Source organism: Telopea speciosissima, chromosome 5 (assembly GCF_018873765.1).
Source record: "Telopea speciosissima isolate NSW1024214 ecotype Mountain lineage chromosome 5, Tspe_v1, whole genome shotgun sequence".
NCBI lineage: Eukaryota > Viridiplantae > Streptophyta > Magnoliopsida > Proteales > Proteaceae > Telopea > Telopea speciosissima.
In genome coordinates this window covers 26,969,685-26,989,669 of record NC_057920.1, presented here as the reverse complement: position 1 = coordinate 26,989,669, position 19,985 = coordinate 26,969,685, and the positions used below count along the sequence as shown (strand labels likewise).

At 37.5% G+C, this 19,985-nt stretch overlaps 1 protein-coding gene across 3 annotated transcripts in view; it reads right to left on the bottom strand.

Moving 5' to 3' along the window:
- The window catches only part of LOC122662560 (probable starch synthase 4, chloroplastic/amyloplastic), a 171,061-nt gene that overhangs the window by 47,947 nt on the left and 103,129 nt on the right, over positions 1 to 19,985 (bottom strand). For all 3 annotated transcript variants that reach the window (XM_043858224.1, XM_043858223.1, XM_043858225.1), the window contains 2 exons: positions 9,516 to 9,556; positions 1,814 to 1,919 (listed from right to left, as the gene is read on the bottom strand). In XM_043858224.1, coding sequence (XP_043714159.1) covers positions 1,814 to 1,919; positions 9,516 to 9,556 — 147 coding nt within the window. The remainder of the gene's footprint in view (positions 1 to 1,813; positions 1,920 to 9,515; positions 9,557 to 19,985) is intronic.

The window sequence follows — 19,985 nt, the reverse complement described above, 5'->3', positions numbered from 1 at the left end:
GTTCTAAGAAATGGAAAAACACCCCAAAAAGTGTTTGATAAACTTGTTTCATTTCTACTGTTTCTTGAAATAGAAATCAAAATTTATGGGCCAAGGAAACAGGTTTGAATAAACAAGTTTCACTTGTTTTTCTGTTGCTTAAAAAACAACAAGAGACGTGCTCTCTCATCGTTCCAACCCAAAGGCTAAAGCTTTAACTCACTCCATCCTCCGGCCAACGGCGATGGCCGTAACGGACTTTTTCGCCTGAGAAATCGCAACGGAGCTTCTGAAACAACTGATAACCATATGTAAGAGGGGTGCTTTCTGCAAGACCAGTGTAGAACACCTGAAGGACATCGAAGAATTGCGGGCCCATATATTGGCTGATGTAAAACATATTAGGTTCGAATTGACTGAGAGGTTTGATCGCCTCGAGAAGCAGATTGAAAACCTCAGGTTGGGAATGATTGACGACGGGTGGTTGAAGGAGGAGGAGATATTTAGGTTACCTGGTGTAGACTTGGGGATTGGAATGGCTTTGGAGAAGAAGAAGGTGAAGGAGATGATTATCGGTAGAGAGCATTTGAGGGTCGTTGGGATTTATGGGATTGGCGGGAGCGATAAGACCACTTTAGCCAGAGAAATTTTCAGAGAGTTGTTGGGATTTGCTTTTCGGATTTTGATTCTGCTAGACCAATCTAAAGAGTATAATAAAGAGCGTGGAAATCTGCTAATTACTTCTTCCTATCTATTTAATTAACTTTGTTCTTATTTTCTTAATTAACTCGTTCTGGAGATTTGAAAATATATCTAGAACTGCGAAATTTTGTCCAAGGAGCTCAAATCTGCTGATCGTCTTCTCCAGGTTACTTCAAGGACAGGGTATTTTTTGAAACATTCTTCCAAACTAGACTTCTTGGAGAAGAAGCTAAGAGATACAGTTCATGTGAATCTCTCAAACTGCAGATCCCCTGATTCTCTATGGAAGATCGATCAGGTAACAATTTCCAACCTTCTCTTTTCTTCCTCACTTTCGTGATGTAATCGAAGAACAGCAAGAATAAAAGAGATTGAGAAATACTGAAAATTTCTCTTCTTGTTGTCTATTGGAAAATAAATAAGAACGTATGATTAAATTGAAACTTCAATTGCAGGACGGATTGATATTAAACTCATGGTGTACATCTGGGCTTTCTTCTAGGTCATTCACACCGGAACAGATTTATGAAACGCCCCCAAAACTGTTTCTGCTGTTTCTCAACACAGAAACAGCAGAAGCATTATCAAATGGTACCTATGAAACTAAAACAACTAATCTCGTGTGCAACCTTATCAGCCATATTTTAATCCCAAAAAGGTGGCCTATTACATAGAAAACCCATAGGATCAAAGGCCCAACACGTAGATAACCCAACCCTAGACCTATTCTTAATCAAACAAGCTTATTTTGGTGATGAATCTGCATCACAAGGTGGGGGATACAAATGAGAAAAATGAGTGGTATCTTTCTATTAATGGTTCAGATTTGTCTCGTAGGCATGCCATGTGGCAGAAATTGGGGTGCAGGAACTGCATTCCCCATCAACTCTGCCCTACCTGCATCCTTTTTGTCCCAATATAAAGATGAATAAAGATTTCAAAAGCATGAGGTAAGGGGATGTCTACCCATTTCAACAGATGCAGAATTTAGCTGTTCCAAAAAAATTAAACAAAATAGAAAGGTACAGTTCGAACATTAAGCACTCGAGAGTTCCTAAAGAACCTTCCAGTAGTTGCAGCCAGGCTAACAATCAGAAGACTAAACTTGGATTAAACAAGAAGTTAAAAATACCGCTCCATAGCGCATCCCAATCATTTGAGAAAGTCCACAAGGTTCATATATGGAAGGAACCAACACCATATCTGCTGCCGCATAGAGCAAGTGAGAGAGCTCCTCACTGCAGAGCAAAGGCAACCAAGAAGGGGACAAAAAAAAAGTAATTAGTAACCGACGAACAATACCTATCTCATTTCAAGGGCTAAAGAGTATTAAGCTCTTCTTGAAGAAACCATCCATTTTAGAACTTTGGTAATCAAACCTTCTCACTATTTATGTACTTTTTTAGCAAATCTATTTAGAGAGTTTAGAGGATCAGTTTATACTGTTGTCTGGACTATCTTTTTAGAGGACGCTTATAGTAAAGAATATTATTCAAGCTCTTGGTCAGGTACTCTTCTTTTATCTTTTATCACTAGTTTTTATTTATTCATATCTTCAAAATCTATTGTTTTCAACAACAGAGTTAAACCCATATATCTTTGGGAAGTTGATTGTCCAAGTTAGTCCATTAGTTGGCAGTAGGACTATTCCTTCAGTAACCAAAGACGGTCTTAGGTACCAACTCTGTTTGTTCAAACCAATGGATTCTGTTGATTAGTTAGTTTCTTCTTGTTGTACTGTTGATAAATCTTTATATGATTATAGCCTACATATTACAAAAAATGACAAAAATATTAGTTTTGCATGTAGTAGTATTAATATGTTAATAGATATAACTACTACTTATTTTAAAAGACTAGATCACAAGTTTGATAAAATAGACTCTGAAATAAAAGCTATAAGCACTATAGTAGATTTAGATCTAAAAGAACAAACCAAAGTTCATATGCAAACGTTGTCAGATCAACTATCTGTCTTCATTGATGGTTATATTTCTCCTAATACACATCGTGATAGTCTGTTTTATGGAAACACCATAAATGCTACCGAAGATGATGATTCAATCACAATACTTGAAGAATCAGATTTTAGTCCATTAAAAGAAATAATGGATTATTGAAAAAAGAGATTTGTCGAAGAAAACGGTCCCTTCGAAAAAGGTAAATTGTTAAATATGATGTAAGAATTTTATTCTGAACATGAATCTCTATTCAGCATAGATGACTATCAACTATTTTCAGAAGAATCAGACACTAAAACAATTCAGGCTGAAACTGATGATTCTAAGTCTGATAAATCGAGTTCTAAGTCTAACTCAGACGATGAACAAGAACATCAAGATCCAAAAAGAAAAAGAAAAGTAGGATCTTCAGACCATTTAAACCAAGATGATATGTTTAGGCAACAAACCGATTTAAGAACTGACAGAAGATATAAATAATATTTCTGAAGAACCTTTCCCTACTACACAAGAAGGGATGATTTAAATAAACATGTTGCCTCTGGTGGAACATGTTTAGACTTAACTCATATTTCTTACAAAGATTATGAACGTACTATTGATGATTGGGCTCAATCTTTAGCCGTAGTTGTCACTAATTACAAATCAACCTAGTCTAAAACAAATTTTTTAGATTATCAGTGGAATCCTACAAGGAGATGTTTTACAATATCTTCGAAAATGGGAAGATTCGGATGAAGGAAAAGTTGAAAAAACAGCTTTACTTAATGATATGCTAACTCATGAAAAAATACTTCATGATTTAACAGCAATTATAAAAAAGGAGTTTTGTGGAACAACTTCACAATTTGCTTATATAGAAGACGTTAATTATATTTTATCCAAATTAAAACTCTGTAGTATGAATGAATTTGATACTTTTGCAAAAACATTTCAAAAGTATTATCATCTACTTGACTCAAAACAATCAAAATTTTGGCTAGAATAATTTTTCTATAAACTAGTTCCTCCTTGGGATGAAATTTGCCATTCTTCTTAACTTAAATACTGTATTGAAACTGGCAGTACAGATATTCTAGGAAATAAAATTAATTTTGTTTAAAGACAATTAATTACTCATTGTTTAGACGCAAAAGGTACTAAACAAGTTAAAAAGAAAATTACACCAACCCTATGTAATTCTCTTCTTAAAAATAATTGGTAATTTGGATGCAAACCTATGCAACATAATCTTTTAACAATACAAAGTTTAAAAACATCCGATGGAAAAAATATAATAAAAATACACCTTTTCATAAAAAACAAAGGTTTGTAAGGAAGAAAAGACAAAACACAACATCCAAATCAGGTTGTAAATGTTATATTTGTCAAGAATTAGGTCATTATGTAAACTCTTGTCCAAACAAAGGAAAAGGAGCTTGCAAAATGATTAAATAAATTGAAGAAAATAGTTTAGAGGTCTATTTTGGAAATAACCTTTCAGATCAAGAAGATATTTTATTTTCTATACATAGTGAAACTGAAAGATTAAGACTCTGAATCTGAACTAGTTTTTATGATAAATGGGACAACTGAGGTTGATCAAAATATAGAATCTACAGAAGTATCAACAGATTCAGTTGATGGCTTCAAATCCATCCCAAATCAATAACTAGATGTCATTCCTTTATCAGATCTTATACATGAAGATCTTGTTTTTGACCTATCTCTTTTTAAAAAGCAAAAGATGGTTAAAAAGGAAGAAGCCAACAAATTTTCCAAATAAAATTTTTGGTCCAAAAGATACATTGACCAAGCTAGTGGAAACACCATAACTATTGCAACAGATGAAAGTAATATAAAAATTCCTCTATTTATTAAAGAAAAAATTTTGAGATTATGTAAAAAACATCCTCAACTTAGAAACATTCATATAAGAATTATCCAAATCGAAATAACAACACTATTTCGACAAGGAATAGATACTCCTATTATACTTGCAGTTTTAGATAAAAGATTTATTGAAAATCCAATTTCAGCATTTATTGGTGGAATGGAATTAAATCTTGTCAATGGAACTATCTGGTTTAGACTCAAACCAAATTACTTTATCTCAGTTACAGATCCTAACATCAAGGAATCTATTGTTCTAAGAATTAAAACTCAAGGTATAGGCATGAAATCATCAAGCCACAACCTTGCAATCAGCTGGAAATCCTGGCATGAATTAACAAATGTTACTCAAACATCTATTCATCCAGTAGATAAAAGAATTGTTGAAATTTTTGAACCAAAATCATTTGAGACAGAAATTCAATCCAGGCTTATGAATTGGAAAGATCTGAGTTTACTTAAACAATGGTTAATAAATGATATAGCACCTAGAAGAAAATCTCTTGACTATCAAACAATTGATATTCAAGCTTTAGGAAATAGTTTATATTTTAATAGAAGAGATAAAAAACCTCTAATCAGATCCTTGTAAAAAAAAATTGATAAAGACCATGGTCAACAACTAGTTGGCACCAAAACTGTTCTAGGAAAAATACCTTTATATATAGGATCATCAAGCAATTCTTCAAAAAACACTGAAGATATTAGATCATTAATTATGTTCAAACAAATTATAATAGATAATGAAGAACTTGTATTATCTGCCAACCAAGATAAAAAGAGACATACTTATGTTACAGCTCTATTTGAGTTTTCAAAATATAAACCATATAAAATGGATGTATTAATAGATATAGGAGTTACAACAAACTGCTGTAGATGGAATGCTTTACCAATGGAAAAATGGATAGAATTAGACAAATCCATAAACACTTAAGGAGTTTCAGGAAAACCATCTGCAATTATATATAAAGTTAACAATATCCCTATAGTTTTAGAAGATCAAGAAATTTTAATACCAAAAATTCTATGTTTTCCTTTTATGCATGGAGATATTATATTAGGGAATAAATGAATAATTTTATTCAGAATTATTTACCCCTTATTGTAAATTCAATCTCCATCTCTTTAACCATAAACAAAAGAGTAGTAAATATTCCTCTACAAAATAATCACAAATATAGATGTGAAACAGGATTTACACCAACTCTTTCAATTGATCAAATTAATGAACAACATTGGCTGTTCGAAAATCTAAAAGAAAATTTTGATGAAAACCCATTAAAATTATGGACAAAAAGTCCTACATTTTGTTCTCTTAAACTCAATTACCCAAATAAGGTTATTAGAGTAAAATCCCTTCTTTATGTCAAACAAAACAAAGAAGAATTTGATCTCCAACTAAAAGATCTTTTATCAAAAGGAATTATTGAAGAAACAAATAGTCCACACCCTAGTCCTGCTTTTATGGTAAGAAACCATGCAAAAATTAAATGAGGCAAAGCAAGGATGGTAATAAACTATCGTTACTTAAATCAACATTTAATTTTTTATGGATATTGTATCCCTCGAAAAGATGTGTTAATAGAAAAAGTACGAGATGCCAAAATTTATAGTAAATTTGATTGTAAATCAGGATTTTGGCAAAAAAAAAGTAACTAATGAGTCCAAACCATTGATTGTATTTAGTGTTCCATATTATAAACATTATTAGTGGACAGTTATGCCTTTTGGGTTATGCAATGTTCCACAAATTTTTCAAAGGTGGATGAATAATCTATTCAATCATCTTGGTTTATGTATAGTTTATATAGATAATATTTTAGTCGTCTCAAAAAATTCTGAAGAACATAAAAATCATTTATTAATAATATCTGTTTATTCCAAAAACATGGAATTATTCTTAGCCCTAAGAAAAATGAAATGGAACAAACCTCAATAGAATTTTTAGGACTCACTTTAACATAGGATGCAATCCAATTACAAGATCACATCGTTCTTACAATAAAAGATTTTCCTGAAAACATTCAAGATAAAAACCAATTACAAAGTTTTTTGGAAATCTTAAATTATGGCAGAAATTTTATTAAAAATTTATCAAAAAGAGAAAAACCATTACAACAAAAGTTAAAAAATAATCAAGTCTTCACTTGGAACAAGAGTGATATAGATTTAGTAAAATAAATAAAATCTGAAATTACAGATTTAGCACCCATATGTTTTCCTAAAACAGGTGATTGTATGATTCTAGAAACAGATGTCTCTAACGAACATTGAGGAGCTGTTTTAAAATGCAAACCACAAAAAATCCAAAACAGGAAGAAATCTGTGGTTATACTTCAGGCAAATTCAAACCAAATGAAATTAAATATATTATTTATGAAAAAGAGTTACTTGCCATAAAAAATGGTATAAAAAGATTTAAATATATTTAGCATCTGAAAATTTTCTTATTAGAACAGATAATCAAGCTGTTAAAAGATTTTTTAAAAGCTAAAAAACGAAAAGAAAATCCTCATAGAGTTAATTGGTATAATTATATTTGTCAATTTTCTTTTGAAATAGAATTCATCAAAGGTACTAATATCATCATTGGTGATTATATTAGCAGAGAAAAAGGCTAGATAAGTCATGACGGAGAAACCACCTGACAAAGGCAAACGAACTTGGATTCAGCCACGGAAGCCAAAAAAGGATCGGCTTCCATTTATTCCTCCAAACCCTAATCGTGGGATCATGATAAATGATAATCATGCCTTGCAAACTACTTCTTCAGGTAATCAACTTGGAGTTTCACCAATTCCACTTTCTCAAATACAGTTTGCTCAAAACCCTTGGTCAAATGTTTGGCATGAAATCTCCTACTTTGATGCACTCCAGAATCAAAATAATCTAAGCCTTCAAAGACAAGGGAATAAAACTCCCAATACTCTGCCTTTTACTGAAATTCAACCAGTTTCAGATTTCTTCAATCCAAATCTTCCTGATGAAATCTACCAAGAAATTAATGGAGCTTGGAAAGCATATGTCATTGAACAGAAAAAACTGTTTCGGAAACATTTAAGTTAGCTTTCTACAAAATTAGCAAATCATTTAAAAAAAATCATGATTTCCAAACTCTTATCCTCAAAATTGTTAAACAAACAAATTGAGATGATGATTTTACTTTTGAGAAAATAAATAATTTTCTTGAAATTTTTAAATGATAATACATTTTTCATAAAATCGAGAATTTTACCGGATTAAACGAATTTGTTTGTTGAAAATGTAAACAGCTTTTTCCTTCTGAACTGTTTTCACAAATTGCACATTATTACGAACAAGAGCAATATGTCAAGTATAAAAATGTTTTAACCCAATATTTTAAAAATATGTTTGAAAATCAATTTCAACATCTCTGGATTCTTTTTTATCTTTATGAACCTTGGGACATCAATTCCATTGAATGGGGATTGGTTAGTCGACTTGTTCTACTTCCCAATTCTAATCTCCTAGCTGACTTTCCTATGATGATCAAAACCATAATCTATCATACCACAAAAAATTGGAGAATTCAGAATTACATTGTTATTGATATCTTTGGAACTCTAGGATGGAGACAACGAGATAAGTTTTCCCAATCATATCAATTTTGGATTCTTAGACGTGCCAATGAAAATGACTTTGTTAGCCCTTCAAAGATTGAAGAGGACACAGCATTACAACTTGTAAGACAAGTTTGTCCTGAGTCACAATACAGAGGATCTCTGATAGAACTGCATAAAACTGCACCACTATAGAGATATGCAACCACCAGAATCACTGATGGCAGAAGAATTTTTTTTGTACAAATTTTTAAGTTGATTAGATGTTTACTGAACAACAAATTCAAGAAACAGATGATCTGATCAACAATTCCTTACATCTAAACAATCTAGATGTTCCATATGATCTTCTTTTAGAAGCAGAAGAACTTATTGAAGCAGAAAGAATACTGATAGAAGAACAGCAAGGCACTGACAATGCATCTACCGACAGTGGTGATAGTATTACTTAGCATAATATTGATAATATGACTGAAGGATAAAAAATCTCAAGACGACTACAAAAGATAAGATTTGTTCTTATCATCCAGCACACGAAGAGATAGAGTTTGGCCGACAGAAATCACTGTAGCATCATTCACTATTCACCTTTTACTGTAGCAGCAAAGTGACAAGGCATTTACTATTCACCAAATAGTAAAATCCAGATTCCAAACATTTTCAAGTCCATAGCCTATTTAAGAAGTAGCAGACAAAGAAGAAGGCACTTCGAATTTGGCTTGGGATTGAATACTCACTTTCAGGAGACTCTGCTTTGTAATTTTGGCTTTCTTTTGTTTTTATTTCTGCTTGTTTAAGTTTGGTTACAACAATATCCATGAGGAGATTACTTTCAATATTATAAGAAATTGATGAAACTCCTATCACAATTAGAATTGAGTGAGATGCAAAACAACATGACCATGGAGATCGGGTATTGGTAGCAAGAGGTACATGATAGGATTCAAGGATGTAACCTCAAGTGATCCACCAATTAGTGAGAGTAATAAACCTACCGACAACATGCCAATTTAGGATGTCGTTTAAGCCTAACAGAGTTTTGATCTCGTTGTAACAACTAGCTCAAACATTACAAAATCCTCTCTTATATGCCACTTCCAAGATGAGATCATAATTAAGGGCCTAAGGGGTAAGTTTTTATATTCCCCACTTGTATTTTTGTTCCAATTATTGGGGAGGCTTGGGGAAGCTTCTTAAGCATCTATATGTTAAGGGAAAACTATACCTCCCTTTATAAGCTTTAAACTTATTAATTTACCAATAAAATATCTGGTGGTGTCGTCACGCTTAACCAAAAGGTGGGGGAGTGCACTTCCAATTACTAAAAGGCCAATAGCATATCCACTATTTCAGACTACTTATTTAGGTAAATTACATAATTGAGTAACAAACTGAGTAGAGTTCCACCAAGAATTACCTGTACATCAAAAGAATCCGCACACTAGTTCCTTGGTTATGCTACAACAACAAAAGAGATAATATTTAATCAGCTAATCATGTTGTTGCACATTCTATTGACACAGATATTGCATACTTTAATAGATAATGATAATTACAAAAAAAAAAAAAAATGTTTAGTCTATCTCATCCCAAAATTTTGACATGTCAACTTCTTCTATCACAGGATCTTGATATATTAAAGACAAAAGCAGACAAATATCATCAATAATAGGATCATTTTTAGAATCCGGTAGACAATAATTATTCTACATACTAGACACCTTCTGATCAATTAAAAATACAAATATTAGTGAATAATATATTACCATTATTTGTAATGAACTATTAATCAATGCATTGACTTTATAGTAACTCAGGTTTGCATTAACGTTATTTGTGGACAGTAATAGACTATTTTAGTTTGCATTAACGTTATTTGTGGACAGTATTAGACTATTTTAAAGAGCTTCATTATAAATCAAGCCGTTCGCAAAATTTATTACCTGTCAAGATGTCTCGTGGCAGATTTAGGTGAGTCCGAGTGGTATAGGACCTAAACCCATCCCACTGGTTTGGCCCCAAGAAAGTAACTATAGTGCCTCCAAAGCATAGCTGTCAAGGTGCCTAGGCGACCCAAGGCGTTGGAGGGCAGCCAAAGTGCTTAGGCCACAAGCCGCCTTAATATTTCTTGTTGAGAGGTTCAAAATTAGAGCTGAATGCTTGGATGATTAATGATCACCCCAAGCTTCTAATTTATATTATTGAGAATAGAGAATAGAGTTACAAGTAAGCAATGTGGGACTAAATCCACCTAATAGAAATAAGAATAAAATAGTAAAAAAGTCCAGAATACCCCCCACGGTATTCTGGACCATATAATCCAACACTCCCCCTCAAGTTGGAGCATCTATGTCGTGCATGCCCAACTTGACTAAGATAGGAAGAAACACTTTGCCACTTAGCCCCTTGGTGAACACATTGGCTAACTGATCAGCTGACTTCACAAAGGGAACACAGATGAGTCCGGCTTCGAGCTTCTCCTTGATGAAATGTTGGTCAACCTCAACATGCTTAGTACGATCATGCTGGACAGGGTTATGAGCAATGCTAATGGCCGCTTTATTACTACAATAAAGCATCATTGGAAGATGGACAGCAACACCAATATCCTGCAACAACCCTCTAAGCCACAAAAGTTCACAGATTCCTTGTGCCATTGCACGGAACTCTGCTTCAACACTAGACCTTGCAACGACATTTTGCTTCTTGCTACGCCACGTGACAAAGGTTTCCACCCACAAAAGAACAATAGCCAGAAATTGACTTTCTGTCAGCAGAGCCAACCCAATCGACATCAGTATAAGCTTCAACCTTCAGATGACCATTGGGAGAGAGAAGAATTCCTTTTTCGGGAACAGACTTCAAATATCGCAAAATACGAAGGACTGCCTCCATGTGAGAGGAATAAGGATCATGCATAAACTGACTCACCAAACTTACAGCAATGGCTATGTCAGGTCGTGTGTGAGAGAGATAGATTAGTTGGCCTACTAATCGCTGATAACGGCCTTTGTCGACAGGTTCACCCTCTTTCTCCCTAAGTCTTGTAGAAGCTTTCATAGGAGTATCTGAAAGATGACAACCTAACAACCCAGTCTCAGACAATAGATCTAGGATATATTTCCTTTGAGAAAGAAAGATGCCCTTTGAAGATCGAGCAATTTCTATCCCTAGAAAATATTTTAGAGTTCCCAGATCCTTTACTTCAAACTCACAGCCAAGGAAGTGCTTCAATTTCTTGATAGCATCACCATCATTACCAGTGACCACAATATCATTCACATAGACTATGAGAATAGTTACTTTGTCACCAACTCGTCTGATGAACAAAGCATGATCAGCATTGCTTTGCTTATATCCTGCTGAAATCATAGCCTTGTGAAACCTGCCAAACCAGGCTCTAGGTGACTGCTTCAAACCATAAAGAGCACGCTTCAATTCACATACCTTGCCTTTGGTCCTGTCATCAGAGAAACCTGGTGGAACGTCCATGTATACCTCTTCCTCAAGCTTCCCATGGAGGAAGGCATTCTTTACATCCAACTGCTGAAGATCCCACCCAAGATTTGCAGCACAAGATAACAACACCCTTACAGTGTTGAGTTTCGCCACTGGCGTAAAGGTCTCCTGATAGTCAACTCCATAAGTTTGAGTGAACCCCTTTGCAACCAGTCGTGCCTTATACCGATCAATTGTCCCATTTGCCTTGTGTTTGACCACAAAGACCCATTTACATCCAACTGGTTTTTTCCCTGGAGGAAGAGCAACAAGATCCCACGTTATATTTTTGTGTAGTGCTCTCGTTTCTTCCAACATTGTTGCCTGCTACTTTCCATCTGTAGATGCTTCTTGTCAATTTTTAGGAATGGAAACAGAAGAAAGAGAAGATACAAATGCACGAAAAGGAGAAAGAGAACTATAATAAACAAAACGAGATATGGAATGCAGAGTGCAAGTCCTAGTACCTTTGCGATGAGCAATAGGTAGGTCGGAGGAAGAGGGCATACCAGGAGAGGAAGAATCTGGATCTTGAGCCGGCAACTGGATGGGTATTGGTGCTACAGTGGATTGAAGCTGCCCCCTTTTGGTGTTTCCCTTTTTATAGGTGATCATATTGGAGTTGTCAATCTTCTTCTGAAATTCACCAATAGTTCTCTGGACAGAAGTCAGCTCCCCCTGAGTAGGAACATCAACAATACTCTTTCCCATGGTCTCCCCCTGTAAAGGACTCCCTTCGAATGAGGGGGGAACAGCCAGAGGGGGTTGGGCAGCAGCCAAGGGAGATTGGGCAGCAATCAAAGGAGGCTGGGCAGTAGCCGTAGGAGGCTGGACAGTAGCCGTAGGTGGCTTGACAGTAGCCGTAGGAGTTAGAAAAGGAGGAACCGCAAGAGGAGGAACCTCAAAGGGCAGCACATCTTCACTAGAACTCTCCCCCTAAAGAGGTGGTGAAGAATAATAGGAAACGGTCTCATGAAAAATAACATCCATTCTGACCAAAGTACGGTGGGAAGGGGGGTGGTAGCAATTGTAACCCTTCTAGGTTGGAGAATAACCCAAGAAAATACAACGTAACCCCCTAGGTTCAAGTTTGCCTGGAGATCTAGTATCTCTAGCATAACACACACAACCAAACACCTTGGGAGTAACAACAAAGGAGGAATTCTCCATTAAAACCTCAGCTGGACTACAGGAGTCAAGGACCTGGGAAGGTAGCCTATTGATGAGATAGGCAACAGTAAGGACAGCATCTCCCCAATACTGAGATGGGACATGTCTAACAAACATCAAAGCCCTGGCCACCTCTAACAAGTGGCGGTTTTTCCTTTCCGCCACACCATTCTGGGCAGGGGTATCAACACAACTGGTATGGTGTACAATACCATGGTCAACTAGATAGTTTTGAAATTGAGATTCTTTATACTCGGTTCCATTATCACTTCTCAATATTTTGAGAGTAGTCTGGAACTAAGTTTGGACCATTTTATGAAAATGCTGAAAACACTTAAAACCTGATTTTTTGTGTGTAAAAGATACCCCCATGTGTACTTAGAGTAACAGTCAATAAAAGAAACAAACCATCGGTGACCAAAAAGAGATGTTTTACGACTAGGACCCCAAAAATCAAAATGCACCAATTGAAAACAAGAACTCCTTTTATTTGATAAAAAATAAGTGGAGCGTGTCTGTTTGACCAGAACACAAGCCTCACAAAAAAAGTCATTCCTAGTACATGGGGTGACCAAACTAGGAAATAAATGTGCTACAATTCCTAATGGAGGGTGACCTAATCTAAAGTGTCATTGGTAAAGTTCAAAAGAGACCAAGGAGTTCTGAGGTAGCAGAGAAGGTAATGGTGGTGGAGAGGGGCGACCATCTTCAAGTAGGTACAATCCACCATGTACTTTACCCAATCTTATTACACCCCGGCCCGGTTAATAAGGGCCAAGTGTGACTGGATGTCTCTGACATCCAACCAATCCCAAGGATCGCAAGTGCAGTACCTTATTCACAACAGTTATCACAATACAGTAATTTAAATACAACGGAAACAATTTAAATAATAGAGATAACATCAATAATAAGAGAAGTCTAAGTGATATTTTATTTATATAAAGGATTGAACTTGTATTATAGCTATACAGTTTTCAAAAGTAACACAAGATAAAACTATACAAGAACTATACTCTTAACTATACAGAATTGTTATAAACACAAAAAGAGTGGGGGAAGAAGCCTAGACTGCCAGGCCAAATTCAGGAGAAAGCACAATCATCACATGTGCCCGAGGCCTCGTGCACCACAAATAGCGGAGCCTCAACTCCTACACCAGTAGGAGGATCCAGAGCGGAGGTAGCTCCCAGAGAAACACCAGCAGTAGTAGTAGTAGTGTCATCTGAAAAATAAGGTTAACTACATGGGTGATGTCCACTGAGCCCAGCAAGGGAAACACACAAGCAAATACATATAGTCCATGATGAATGACTTAAATCTAAGTATGCTTCTAACATCAGTACTAAGTCTCATGACGGTATAAGTGCTACTGTAGTAGATATGATATCCTCGGTCCCAGAAGCACATAACTAGACGTCGGTCACCCGAGCCATACCACTCTACCATGGTGGGGACTCACCAGCTCAGGTATTACGCATTTGATGCCAACGAACCCCCAAATCCTAACCCAACTGAATTACCTGTTGGTAAGGGTCGTAGCACTGGGTTCATGCCAATCTTAACCCAATGCATATTAACATGATGGCATGTGAGTCAATCATAGATATTTAAGCATTTCTGTCTAGCAATATCAACAATCATAATAGTTCAAAAATCAAGTAATAGATGCAAATGCAATCATGGAAATGCATCCTAAAATCATGCATCATCTAATGCAAAGAAGATAAAGCTATAAAAGTACATGATCATTATGTTCATATGATGCATGGCATGGCAGCAGTAATAAGTAGAAATTAAATACAACAAACACACCAAAATTAAGGTCAAATTCCCTTACCTAAGGTTGGATGAGTATCCAAACCAAAATAGCTTCCAACCCACAACAACAACCTCACTATTTGGTCTTACAGTCCTAAATAAACAACAATAATATGTATTAAGTACAGAAGGGAACCCTAGGTCAAACCCCTAACAAGCCAAACCAATCAAGCACAGCAGGGGGGGGAGCCGGACATCCGTCTGGTACCTGCAACTCCATCCGCCTACCCAAAACAGAATTGGGGTTTTTGGCTGGAATGCATGGATCTTGACATGCAAGGTCCCAATTTAATGGTAAAGGGTAAAATAAAGGTGGGTTCAGGGTATTAAGTTATTTAAACCCAAAATCATGGTCCAATTTGGGAATTTATCCAAATCTATTACTAGGCTGCCTAGGTTGGGCTGAATTGAGTTATAAACTCAAAGAAATAGAGAAGAAGGAGAAGAATTACACCTAAAACAGAAATGGAATTGAGTAACCTACCAGGAATTAGTATAGAGAAGCTAATGGCAGCCCCAATTCCAAGCTTTAAGTGTGAGCCTCAAGTTCCAAGCTCCAAATGGATCCCAATTCTCAAGCCCTAACCTTCTTCTCTTTCTCTCCTTTTCTCTTCTTCTCCTTTCCTTAGCTGAATCGGTTTTGGTCTTTTGGTTTGGTAAGACATGAGAAGAAAGGATGTAAAATCCTTATATGGTAAGCCTCAACTAAGGCTTGTTTGGTTTGGTTCATAGAGAAGTAGTTTATTTGAAGTGTTTTTCTAATCTAATCCTTATAGAATTAACTTACTAAATCATCTATATTTAAGTCATATAAGTTATGTCATGTGACATAAGTGGAAAGCCAGTGAGGGTAGTGGGTCCCTCAAGAGGTAATTACCATTCTGCCCCAATTACATTAATTAAGTAATTATACTATATATAGCATATAAGAACAGGTTATTACCTACAATCCAGCCTAGGAAATGGAGAGCTTCTGCATGTGTGCATCCAAGCATGTTTGACACATGTAGCTCAGATGCAGGCAGCCGGCAGAATCTTCAGACTCAAGAATGGCTAGCTGTGTTGGCTCCCCGGAATCCTCCATAGGTGACTCAAGAATGGCTAGCTGTGTTGTAAGAAAGGTTATAAGCCATCAGTGCTTGGTGCTGATTTTGTAATCCAACAACTTGGCTATATATATTTATATATATATATGAAGTTTTTATCTTTCCATTTCACTTTCCATTGTGTTTTACAATCAAATTTTTATCTTACTTACTAGCTTTTAGTTGAATTTTTTTTTTTTTTTTTGGTGAATAAGAAATTCATTACCAAAGAGAAAGAGAAATTACATGGCCCCTAGAGGGGCGCAACAAAACAAAAAATTAGGGACCAGCCCTTATAGATTTGGGGCCGGATCAACAAGCGTAACAGAAGTGAGACCCCAGGAAACAACAATGCGCCTGTTCCTTGGGGAGTCAATACAAGAAGAAGGAGGAGCTGAGGCTAATTTGGCCTTAATTTCAAAAGAAATGGAATTCCAAATCTGCTGATAGGAGCGGGAGTTGGAGGACCATTTCCTGATATTACGCTCCATCCAAATATGATTGCGTAGCACAAAAAGCTAGCTTCCCAACAGTATCGCAGATAGAAGAGCCTGCATAAGTCATATCAATCCAAATCCATTTGCGGGAGAACGACATGATTCTGCGACGGGCAGGCCAGCATTTGAGCAGGACTCCTTTCCATATTGCTTTGGCAGTTGGGCACTCGAAGAAAAGATGGTCGGTGTCTTCCACATTGTTCCAGCAAAGGCAGGAAGATGGAGAGACTTGGATGTGGCGGTGCCGAAGGAAGGCCTGGGTTAGAAGGCAGTTGGAGAATATCCTCCAAGCGGTGAAGCAATGCCTAGGGATGTGATGCTTGAACCAAACAAGCTTCCTCCAAGGAATAAGCGGACCCTTGAGGCGAATAGTATCCCAAGCTGAATTTGAGGAGAAGGAACTGGAGCTGCTAGCTTTCCACAAAACACAGTCATCCCTGCTGGAGAGCCTACGAGGAATGGAGGCAAGATCATTCCAAATGTGAGTAAGGTCCTGGGAGGCAGTGGAGGGAGGAGACCAGCCAGCTGGGCCTAAGATATCAGCAACCAAGGAGAGCCTGTGGACGCCAGAAGCATAAATGGTACGAGGAGATATCATGCTGATGAGGATCCCCTTAGGGTGCCAGTGGTCGAGCCAAAGATAAGTAGAGAGACCGTCTACAATCTGAGTTCTGGTGCTGTGGAGAACCAAATGACGGGAGTCCAAGATCTTGCGCCATACCAAGAAGAGTCAGAGGTAGCAGAAGCTGACCAGATGGAGTCCTGACGGAGAAGGTTCGGGCAAATCCAATCGACCCAGATGCTCTTCTGTTTAGAGACAATTTTCCATATGAGCTTGATGATCCCTACAGAATTTGCCTCTTTGATTCTTCGAATGCCCAGACCTCCTTCCTTTTTAGGAAGACAAACGGCTGCCCAGCTGAGAGGGTGAAGGAATCTCGAAGACTCCTTACCCTTCCAAAGCAAAGAGGCAAAGAGAGATTCTAAGGACTTGATTGTAGCTTGGGGAAGACCATAGATGCCTGACCAATAGATATAAGAAGATTCCAGAACTAAACGAATAAGAACCAACCTGCCTGCATAGGAGAGAAGCTTGCCTTTCCATAACTGGAGCCTTTTGCAGATAAGATCAAGCATCGGGGTGCAGTGATGAGCCGTAAGCCTGGAAGGGATAAGGGGGAGGCCCAGGTACTTGAGAGGGAGATGACCCTCTAGGAATCCTGATCGCCAGAGGAAAGCCAGCTTGAGAGAGTCAGAGACTCCTGCTAAGAAAAGCTGAGACTTTACAGGATTGAGGCAAAGGCCGGACATCTCATAGAAGTGCTGAAGACAAAGCAAGGAGGCATCAAGGGAAGCCAAAGATGCCTTGGAGAAGATCATCAGGTAATCAGCGAAAGCCAGGTGAGTAAGCTTGAGACCTTTACACTTAGGCAGAGGAGGAATGAGCCGCAGATCCGTGGCAATTTGGATTTTCCTGGAGAGGACTTCCAAAGCCAAAGTGAACAAGTAAGGGGATAAAGGACAACCCTGCCGAATACCCACACTAGCTTCAAAGAACCCCGCTGGACTGCCATTAATCAAGACTGAGAACCTAGGAGAGGTGATACAAGCTTGAATCCAGTTGACAAATATCGTAGGAAAACCCATCTTGGACATCACTTTAGAAATGAAATCCCACCTGAGAGAGTCAAAAGCCTTATGGAGATCAATCTTGAAGAGTATAGAGGGGGCATGATTTTTCTTATCAAACCTTCTGACAATGTCGTGGAAAAGAAGGATGTTGTCAAAGATGCTCCTCCCAGGGTGAAGGCTGATTGGTTGTCGTTAACAAGGAGGCCCACTACACTCTTGAGTCTTCGAGCAAGAATCTTGGCAATAAACTTGTACAGTAGGTTGCAAAGGGCTATAGGCCTGAATTCATCCATGGTAGAAGCTCCCTCCTTCTTTGGAATAAGGCAGAGGAAGGTGTGATTGATACCTTTGACATGATTCGGATTAACGAAGAAGCTTTCAATGGCAGCAATAAGGTCCAATCTGATGATATCCCAGGTAGCTAAGAAGAATCCCATACTGAAACCATCCGGCCCAGGAGCACCCAACACCTTTAAAGAGTGAATGGCAGCAACTATCTCATCTTCTTTAGGAATAGAGCCCAAGGAGTCAAAATAAGGCTGAGGAAGCAATTTATTGAGCAGGTCATCCGGGAGAGGAGAGGAGCCCATTGGAGTACCACTGAATAAATCCTTGAAGTGTTGAACAGCCAAATGCTTAATATCTTTTACTGTAGAAGCAGTAGAGCCATCTTGAGCAGTGAGCTTGACAATGGAGTTGTAATTGACATGCGCTTTCAAAAAGCGATGGAAATAAGCAGAATTTGAGTCCCCCAACTCTAACCATTTGATTCGCGACTCCTGCTTGAGAAAACTTTCCTCCCAGGCCAGCAAAGACGAGAGCTCCAGAAATAAGACTTTTTCCTCAGCAGCAAGAGCACTATCAAGGTGGGAAGCCTACAACCAAAGCTGAACAGAGGCAAGTTTTGCCTTGCAATCAGAGACTTGCTGGGGGATGTTTCCAAAAAAGTTAGCATTCCAATCCTTTAGAGCAGTCTTAACATTTCTAAGCTTTTTGGAGAGGGCAAGGAGGGGGGTTGAAAAAGCAAAAACAAGCTTGTCCTGAGCGTGCTGTTTCACCCTAAACTGGACTCACCTTCAGATCAATGAGTCTAAGAGCTGCTGTACTGTGAATTTGATTGCAAATAGAAGTAGAGCACGATCGCTCTGATACCACTTAAATGTCACACCCCGGCCCGGTTAATAAGGGTCAAGTGTGACTGGACGTCTCTGACATCCAACCAATCCCAAGGATCGATGGTGCAGTACCCTATTCACAATAGTTATCACAATACAGTAATTTAAACGCAGCGGAAACAATTTAAATAATAGAGATAACATCAATAATAAGAGAAGTCTAAGTGATATTTCATTTATATAAAGGATTGAACTTGTGTTACAGCTATACAGTTCTCAAAAGTAACACAAGATAAAACTATACAAGAACTGTACTATAACTATACAAAAGTGTCATAAACACAAAAAGAGTGGGGGAAGAAGCTTAGACTGCCAGGCCAGATTCAGGAGAAAGCACAATCATCACATGTGCACGAGGCCTCGTGCACCACAAACAGCGGAGCCTCAACTCCTGCACCAGTAGGAGGATCCAAAGAGGAGGTAGCTCCCACAAAAACACGAGCAGTAGTAGTAGTAGTAGTGTCATCTGAAAAATAAGGTTAACCACAGGAGTGAGCTCCACTGAGCCCAACAAGGGAAACACACAAGCAAATGCATATAGTCCATGATGAATGGCTTAAATCTAAGTATGCTTCTAACATCAGCACTAAATCTCATGAGGGTATAAGTGCTACTGTAGTAGATATCCTTGGTCCCGGAAACACATAACCAGACGTCGGTCACCCGAGCTATACCACTCTACCACGGTGCGGTCCCTGAAACACATCAATGGGAAGGAAAAAAGGTTACTTTGCAATTAAGATCACAAGTAATACTACTAACAGAAAGAAGGTTAGTAGTAAAATTAGGAATATGTAAAACAGAGGACAAAGGATGAGAAGAAATACAGTTGATGATTCCTTTTCTAAATATGGAGGAAAGGGAACCATCAGCTACTTTGACCTTGTCTTTCATAGAAGTGGGAGAATAACGATGGAACAGGCTAGAGGAAAAGGTCATGTGATCTGTAGCTCCAGAACTTATGATCCAAAGATGGGAAGCTATAGAAGCACAGTGACCACCAAATGGA